Genomic DNA, 9,176 nt, shown 5'->3' with positions numbered 1-9,176 from the left:
CCATACTTAAACAGTTATTATTATGTCAAATCATACTAATGTACTTTCACTTACCTGTCAAACTTTTGATGTAAAGCCAAAGCCATTCCTCTAATTGGAGATCCACATATTTTTCTTGCACAAACTATATCCAAAATGCTATCTGCTAATTCTGATTTTTCTTTCTTTCTTTTTTTAAAGTTTACTTTACTTATTTTGAGAGAGAGAGAAGCAAGCAGGAGAGGGGCAGGGAGAGGGGAAGAGAGAAAGAATCCCAAGCAGGCTCTGCACTGAGGGCACAGAGCCCAACGTGGGGCTTGAACCAATGAACCATGAGATCATAACCTGAGCTGAAATCAAGAGTCAGTCACTTAATAGACTGAGCCACCCAGGCAGCCCAAATTTTTCTCTCCTTAAAGTGGAGTGAGAATTTAAAGGTTACTGCAAGGCAATTAATCCTTCTGGATTTTTATACTTGTTTTTTCAATGTTTTAAATTGCTTTGTCACACCCAACTCAATAGCAACTTTTTGAAAAGCAGCTTGTCTTTACTGGAATGTTCCAAGGCATTGAAATTTGTTTTCACAGAAACAGCAAACACCTTTTCTTTTTATGTTCATATTTTATCAATTTTTATAAATTACAAATTATAGTAACAAATACAATAGGCAAAAATATTTGAGAAGAAACATGGATAATTCTCAGTATATACCTGCCTCAACTCAATGGAAAAATGTGAGAGTGTATTACAAAATGTACAACCAGTGTATACAGTGAGCACGTTACAGGTATCAGTGTGTTTTCAGAATTTCAGAGCACCTGGTAACTTAGCACATTAGTTAGAGGAATTGGGTTAAGAGATCTTCCACTGCACCCCAGTGAGGCATTTGGCTCAGTTCCACGAGTGCTTACTGATTGCTTACTCATTCTTGTGCACGGGATTTGACATAGGAGATACAAAAGACAACTAAGACATGCTCTCTATTCTCTAAGATCCCACAAACTGATCTGGATGGCAGAGAAAACACAAATAAGAGTTAAGAAGTAGGATGATAGGTGCAGGAAGTGCATTTGGACAACGAAAAAGAAAAGCAGAAATTTGTTTTCCATGTTTACTGCTGAATCCCTGCTCTTGGAACTGCACCTGGCAAAGAGTAAACCCTTAATAAATGTCTGCTGATTGGATAAATAAACGGATTTGCAAATTAAGCTTATAAAGGGAAAACATTGGTAGTCTACTCTTAGGAAAATTTTAAATGGTTAAGATTTAAAGTGGCCTGAGAGGGGCGCCTGGGTGGCGCAGTCGGTTAAGCGTCCGACTTCAGCCAGGTCACGATCTCGCGGTCCGTGAGTTCGAGCCCCACATCAGGCTCTGGGCTGATGGCTCAGAGCCTGGAGCCTGTTTCCGATTCTGTGTCTCCCTCTCTCTCTGCCCCTCCCCTGTTCATGCTTTGTCTCTCTCTGTCCCCCCAAAAAATAAATAAACGTTGAAAAAAAAATTTTTTTTTAAATAAATAAATAAAGTGGCCTGAGAGAGGGGCACCTGTGTGGATTAGTCAGTTAAATGTCCAACTCTTGTTGATTTCAGCTCAGGTCATGATCTCACAGTTTGTGAGTTCGAGACCCACATGGGGTTCTGCACAGATACTGCAGAGCCTACTTGGATTCTCTCTCTCCCTCTCTCTCTGCCCCTCCCCTGCTTTCACTGTCTACCAAAATAAAGAAATAAACATTATATATATATATTTAAAATATAAAATATAAAGTTGCCTGAGGCCTGAGAGAAATAAACTGTGTACTTAAATCAAGACAAAGTATAACTGACAGATATTTGATGGTTAGTAAAAGAATATGTCACTAGGAGACAGTAGAAAGTAGTTGCCAGGGGTTATGGGAAGGGAGGAATGGATAGTTTTTATTTAATGGGCATAGAGTTTCAGTTGGGGAAGATGAAAAAAGTTCTGGAGATGGTGTTGATGGTTGAACAACAAGGTAAATGTATTTAATGCCACTGAACTGTACATTTAAAAACGGTTAAACTGGTAAATTTTATGTTAGGTATATTTTACTATAATTTAGAAAAATAAGAAAATTTAAAAAAAAAAAGCAAGAGAAAAGCACTATCTTGCCTTGGAGAGTGGTGGTAATTGTGAAAGTGTCAGCAGAGAAGGGAAAACAAAGAAAAAGATAGCCCTTAGTTCCTGAAGTTGTCAGAGGCAAAACTCGTACAGAGACAAGGGTGGAGGGAGGATGGGATAAAGGGCGTTTGCAGTAAAGAAATACACTTGAAGAAGCACTTAGCACATTACCTGACCTGTGGTAGGTGCTCAATATCTGCCAATGGATGCATTATGATTAAATGAATAAAGTTTCAACCTGGCCAAGGATTGGCCCTGTCTTTCTTAGGTCAGAAATTGGTCTGGGCTGGCTGCCCTATTTAGTTGCTGCTTTGATCTTCTCCTAGCTGATTTCCTGCTTACTGCTTCTTTTTAGATTTAATAATTTGGTGAGTTCAGCTCACATGCTGCAAGTCAACCGGGCATACAACGAGAATGACGTGATGCTAATGAGGTCCAAACTTAATATCATCCTAAAGCTCTACCTGAATTCTGAAATTCCTCCAAGGCTGAGGGTAAAGGGAACTCCCACTTCTCTATGGGCTTTTGCTAAGAAGCATTTCTTCCACAAGAAATGATAGCTAATAGGCACTTCCTAAGTCCTGTGTCAACCAGATGTCCTTTACTAGAAGTTGCATGACAACATGCCGCTTTCTGGGGAGAGGATGGTCTTATAGGTACTGAGGGTACCTATAGGTACTAGGGGTCACAAGAGGTTTTCTGCCTTCCCTGGAATTATGTCAGTGACAGGCTCCCATTCTATGGGTAGGTGAACATCTCTGAATCCCAGAAGGATGCTATCCTTGCTTCCATTGCAGAGGGCCACCTAGATCGGAGCATCTTCCATGGAACTATCATGTCTCTCTTCCCCATCATTATGTACTTCTGGAAAAGGTAAGTATTTCCCCTTGCCCAAAGATTATAAGGGCAGGAAAACACATTTGACTTTCTAAAGAGTTTTCTGTCTTCCTCTAACTCTCTACTTCATGGCATTTTCATGGGAACTACAGTGGTGTATCCTTATCCTACTTGCTACACTTGGTCTCTCATACTCCCACACTGAAACTGAATCAGAAGATGGAAGGTCAAGTAAGACTGGGGAATCAGAGTGCCTGGGTCCCACATCCCCTGGCTCCCACATGCTTGGGAAAGGATGTTAATTTTATTAGGCATAGGTTCCTCACCTAAGCATGAGTATGGAACATGGCTATCTGGGGAGAAATTCTGTCAAGACTCACACAACTGCACTTGTGCTTAAGGAGCCCCATTGAGGCAGTAAGACAGCAGAGTTTTACTCTGTTAGGTCCAAATACCATAATATTTCAATTTTCAAGAGGAGCTTAGACATTTAGACTTTTATCTCTGAAAGTTAAAGTGGCAAATGTGGCAACTAACTCAAAACTAAACCATGGTAAGGAAACTCTGAAGGCCAAAAAACAAAAATGAAACAAACAAAATATTTGCAGGACATATGCAACCTGTGGCCCACTGGTTTCTAACCTATCCTGTCAAGGTTTGGACTGAGACACTGGCTCAGGTTCTCCTAGGTGGTTATTTACTCCTGTGGTGCACTGTGGCTCCAGCCTATATCTTCCACATAATGAATGGCAGTGCTCTGGGTGACAGTGACCAAAGGACAACTGGCTGAAATGTTCCAAGACAAGGCTAATTGACATGTTTAGATTATTATGTGATTCCAAGTGTTAAGGGTTCCCCCCCTCCTCTCTCTCTCTCTCTCTCTCCCTCTCTCTCTCTCTCTCTCTCTCACACACACACACACACACACACATTACCTTATTATAAAACAAGTGTAAAGTTTGCATACTAATCTCTAACCTTTATTTTAAAATCCCTATGATAATAAATTATTTAATACAGGATTGAAAGAAATTAAAAAGCAAAGTTCAAGATAACAAGGTTAGCCTTTTGAACACCAATTGTTACCTAGCACTAAGACTAGATTTGACTTAGTTCTGCTGAGCAGGATTAAATAGAAATTTTTCCTGATTCTGGAGAATGAGAAACCCCTGGGAAATGCATGCTGCTCCTGGCTTGAGTCAGTGCTCTGCAGTCTCTTATACCTATTTAGGAAATTTAGGGGTGCTTCAGGGAGGCTTTGAATCCCTAACCCTTATGTAGTTGATTCTTTCCTTGCTTTACTGTATACTCCTATATAAAGAGTTTTATATTGCATAAACTATATTCACATATCTTATCCCAGACGAACCTCTTAATAACCCTATGAGGTGGGTGGAACAAAGTGTTGTTATCCCCGTTTTATAGATGAGTAAACCAAGGCTCAAAGGAATTAAGAGACACATAGGATCACTTGGAATTAGGTAAGCCAGGATTAGAAACCAGGTCTCTCTGTCTCTTAAGTACCACAAAGAATGCATCATGTCACACTGGGAGCTCCATAATGGGAGGGAGACCCATTTCAGCAAATGGAATGGCAGAAACCAACTGTGATCAAATAGAGTGTCCTTTAAGGAAAGGAAGGAGGGCAACAGTCAAGACCATCAGAGCCAAGTCGAGATAGAAAATAAATCCAGTCTTAGCCAAGACTGGACCTTAAGGGGGCCAATGCAAGGGTAGGCTGAAGGACAGCAAGGGGTTCGGGGCCAGGGAGAAAGAGATGAAGAATATTGTGAGGGATTCCAGGGAGCAGTAGTTCTCAGGTTCCAGTGAGTATATGAGTCCAAGTTCATGTGAAGAGCAGAGGTCTGTCTACTCCAGGGAAAGGGCTGCTGGGAATACAATGACAGGGTCATGACCTTCAGCAAGGGACAGGATGAAACCAGGGATTGGGACCTGAGAGGAAGTCAGTCAGACACTCTGGCTGTACCAGGTGGGGTTAAGTAGGGAGTTCATACTCTGATGCTCAAGCAAGCATCCCAGGGATTGACCCCCACCTCAGACCTATGTACAGTAGGTTCTTTAAAGACTCCATTCACTGGTTCCAGAAGGGAATTCCAACATACTATGCATGGCAGGTCCTCACTGGAGCCAGGCCTGGACACAGAGGAGGCCACATAAGAAGGGCCTCTGACAGGCAGCACTCCAAGGCCAAGTCTCTTCTCTTCTCTATTACACACTCCATTCTCTGTAAGGACTGTCCCTGTTCTGGTTCCCGTGTGCTCCATGCTCCAGCCTCCTTAGCTGATAGCTTTCTCCCTGTGACCAGAAGCCATTCTTTTCACAGGTTTTCTTCCTGGAAGGCAGCCCACTCTTACTTCCAGTACAGGGGGAAGATATTTAAGGATAAAAAAACTTCTCAAAAGCCCGCGCACAAGTATCCTCCTTTGAGTGGAGGTAAGTTCTATACCTATGTTCATGACCTACAGCCCCATTCTCCAGCAAATCAGACTCATGAAGGGAAAACAAGGGTCCAAAAGACCAACTTCAGACTTCACAGAGGATATTGTCTTCTGGAGGGGTGAGCATCTCATTAACTTTACTCTTAGAGAAGCATTAAAGTGTATTTTATCTGTGGCTATTAGTGCCAGATAAAGGGAACCCATGCACCAATCCCTGGCAGTACCTCCCAATAGCTTTGGGATGTGGGTCATTGTCATTGTCTATGTGGTGGGTAAATGGAGGTGGGGACCTGCTTTACTGATATTTAAGAAGCCCCCTGCTCCAACTATCTCCAGAAACCCTACCATCTGAAAATTATGTATTTTATAGTGTTAAGTGACAACCACTTAAGTGGTAAATATATATATATATATCTTTACACATATATATAATTTTATGAGAGCATGAAAAAAATTCAGAAATAAAATGTTAATAGGATTATCTCTGCTCACTGTGATTATGAGAGATTTACATATTGATTATTAATATATTATAATTAGACATTATTAATATATATTATTCATATGTTTTATATTAATATATTTACAAATAAATAGATGTGTTTGAAAACACATACACACATGTTTTCTTAGCACAGAGTAGCTAAACTCAGTCCCTTTCTTTATCTGCATTGAGATCAGTGCTTAAGCAAAAGGGAGTTTTAAAGAGAGGGAGGAGGGTGCACAGAGCAATGCCTAGAGAGGGCAAGACTGAATGTTTTTGCTTTGAAACATTCTGGGAACCAAAGAGAACAGGTTGGTGAATCTGGGTCTAGTGCCAGCATCAAAACAAAATATGGAGGTAAGATAGGAGTCTTAGAGACAGCAGCAAACTATCCTGTGAAAGAGCTGACCATTCCATGGTTTCAGCTTAAATTCTGCCCAGTTCTCATGTCCATTTTACCTGACACTTAACACTGTCCCTCCTCCAGCCCCCTCACAAACAAGTATCCTGCCCCCTTTCAGGAGTACAAATGAGGCTCTTGAGACTTAACCCATCCCTAGCTTGCCTGAATGGTAGGGGAAACAACTCTGGACCAGTTTCTGCCCCTCTGAGAGGGTCCTCACCTGAGTAGGAAATAAAACACCTACCTCCCTAGCTGGGGCTGCCCTCATAGCCAATTAATATTGCTCATTATCCTTTTCTCTGCCTTGTAAAGTGTCACATCAGTAGACAGAAATTAACAATCTTTTCAGTATGTGGAGCCAAGTGTCCCCGTGGGAATAAAGGCTCATTTAAGTGAGGGTGGAGGGATGGGTTGGAGGATACTAACAGGGAAAGGAGAGGGAGGTGAGCAGGCAGGGTGGGCAAATGATACTCAAAGGAGCAAGAACATGCCCCTTAGTGGTAACCAAACAGCTTCCAATATTTGGCTCATTTCCTATTGCTGAGCTCTAAGGAAGTAAATCCCCAAATCTTTTCTGGTGTCTGAAGTTGGAAGAGGGCAACAGGACGCCTAAATTAAGGGGCAGGACACTTGGGTTCCTGTCCTGAAGAGTCATCGTTTATGTGTTGGAGGACATTGAGCATTTTGCTTCTCCTCTCTCCACCCCAGATCCCTGATCTCAAATTTAGAGGTTTGGATTTAGATAATGTCTATCATTAACATACTGTACTCAGAGGAATGTCATTAAGAGTTTCCTTGCTTACACAGATTTATTTTGTCAGATGTTATAAGGGATTTTAATACACCCCCCTCCTTCTTCCCCAGGAGATCACGCCATTTTAAGATTCACCTTGCTCAGAGGTATTGAGTGGTTTTGGCCTCAACAGCGGGAAATAGTAACAAGTTCAGTCGAAAATTGTGAGTTGGGATTGGAATCCCACTGATGTCAAAAGCCTACTCCACAGTTAGAGGATGACTCTAATGCCAGTTTGGCCAATCTCCTTAGTGACCACAAGGAGACTGAGGTACCCAAAATTCGAAGCAACTTTTTCCAAACCACACAGCTTGTGAGTGGCAGAGGTGGGATGAGAAATGGATCTCTTGGCTGTCCTTCTGGGCCTCTGTGCATAGCTCTCATTTGGATAACTGTACTTTCTTGATTCTTTTATAGCCCCTTGAAGGCAGGTTCCTTAACCTTGTCTGTATCTCTGCTGGCTCCTCTGCCATTTCTGAGTGTGATGTGTGACCTTTATTAAGAGATGATTGTAACATCCCAATTGTTATTTTCCCTTCCCACTGAGAACACCTGTGGGCTTGAACAGGACCTCCAATCTATACATCCTGGTTCCTGGAAGTGCCTGCTGCTGATCTTCTTATTCCTGTAATAAACACTCTGGTCCTAGCATCCCATATTTGAGCCATGTTATTTCTTTTTTTTCCCCCATCCTTCGGCCTCAAGGAGTTAATCCCACTCCCAAGTACTAAAGTTGTCTTGGGTTCCACATGGATTTCAGGTTGGGGATACTCTTCTCTGTTGCTTATGGGCATAAAATGCCAACTTTCCTATTCTACTCATTTGCATATGTCCTCTCATTGCTTAATGGTAGAGGCCTCTATGGAATATTGCCCATGATCCATAGAGTCCAAACAGCCCTAAAGACTTGTGGTTCTGTGTTCATCTGGCCCAGTCTCCTTATTTTACTTCCCTGGGTCTGTGGGGTTGGCATCATGACCTTTGCATCCAGATGAAATGTCTACTGAGACAAAAGGTATTATAGCATTCAAACCAGGTCTCCTTAAAGTCCCTGGAGAATCACTGCTTCAACTTCACTTTCCCAACTCCTTCCTTGGAGGTATTTACCTGGAAGCTGTTCTGGGATGGCCCTCCCGGGCTGGAGGTCCTCCAGTGAATGCTTGTGTCCTGAGTTCTGATGAAGTTTTTCTCTGTATTTGTCTTTAGCTTCATCTAGCAACCTTACGCCATCAAGACATGTGCTCTCCACTGTGCAGTTGTGTCCTGTCACAGGGTAGGCATGAATAAGAAGTCCTCTTCTTCAGTTCAGAGCTGCTTTGTCCAAGTGTACAATGGGAGATGGGGGAGAAACTTTTTGGAAACCCAGCTCCACATCCTGACATTCCTCAGCATGTAGAGCCAAGATGCTGAGCTTAGTGCTTCCACAGAGGCCTGTAGTCAAGATAGTTAGGGAAGGGTTTTCTCTGTGGCTGTCTTTGCTCACCTCTAACTAATACAGGCACTTTTAGGAAGTTGGAGTCCCTGACCCATCCTCCAGGAGAGCACTATTGCTGGGGGAAGAGTGTCCCAGATGATCTTTTATTGCCAGCCTCCCTAATAGTCCAGCCTTTCAAAGTAAGGTACATAAAATGGAAAGCAGAGTTGTTCTACTTGGCAGGATATTAGCAATAAAAGCATGAAGGACTCGAGCCTGTCAAAATCGGATTCAGCCTAACTCACTTCTATACAAGCACCAAAGTGGAATTAATGCTAAGTTAAGGTTCTGAGAGAATCCCCAGAGAGTCATGGAAGCCACAACTGAGCCCAAGAGCTGCTTAAAAGTCAAGGTTATAGATAGCAGCCTCTGTGAATGGAAGGTCTGGTTTCCTCACCAGCCATCCCACCTTCTCAGACATTCTACAAGTCTGACAGGGACTTGGAGCTGCCCCAGCATCACTTGCCAGTGCTGGTGCCTGGAAGGCAAGCCAGGTAATTTGGAGTTCTTTGTACAGAAAGACAATGCATAGCTTCAGGGGTTGCATGTTCTTGTGGAGGAAGGTGAGAATGAGAATGCAAGGGGCCATATCCTGAAGGCAAAGGGTTTT

At 42.5% G+C, this 9,176-nt stretch overlaps 1 protein-coding gene across 1 annotated transcript in view; it reads left to right on the top strand.

Annotated features, from left to right (window-relative positions):
* Positions 1-7,603, top strand: part of RGSL1 (regulator of G protein signaling like 1) — a 123,987-nt gene extending 116,384 nt beyond the window's left edge. Inside the window, exons 16-19 of the mRNA XM_032591848.1 lie at positions 2,472-2,610; positions 2,865-2,989; positions 5,298-5,407; positions 7,164-7,603. Coding sequence (XP_032447739.1) covers positions 2,472-2,610; positions 2,865-2,989; positions 5,298-5,407; positions 7,164-7,282 — 493 coding nt within the window. The 3' untranslated portion in view covers positions 7,283-7,603. The remainder of the gene's footprint in view (positions 1-2,471; positions 2,611-2,864; positions 2,990-5,297; positions 5,408-7,163) is intronic.
* The last annotated feature ends 1,573 nt before the right edge of the window (positions 7,604-9,176 follow it).

The sequence above is a fragment of the Lynx canadensis genome, chromosome F1 (genome assembly GCF_007474595.2).
Source record: "Lynx canadensis isolate LIC74 chromosome F1, mLynCan4.pri.v2, whole genome shotgun sequence".
Lineage (NCBI taxonomy): Eukaryota > Metazoa > Chordata > Mammalia > Carnivora > Felidae > Lynx > Lynx canadensis.
Note: the sequence above shows the minus strand (reverse complement) of the source record. Positions and strands in the feature narration are given on the sequence as shown.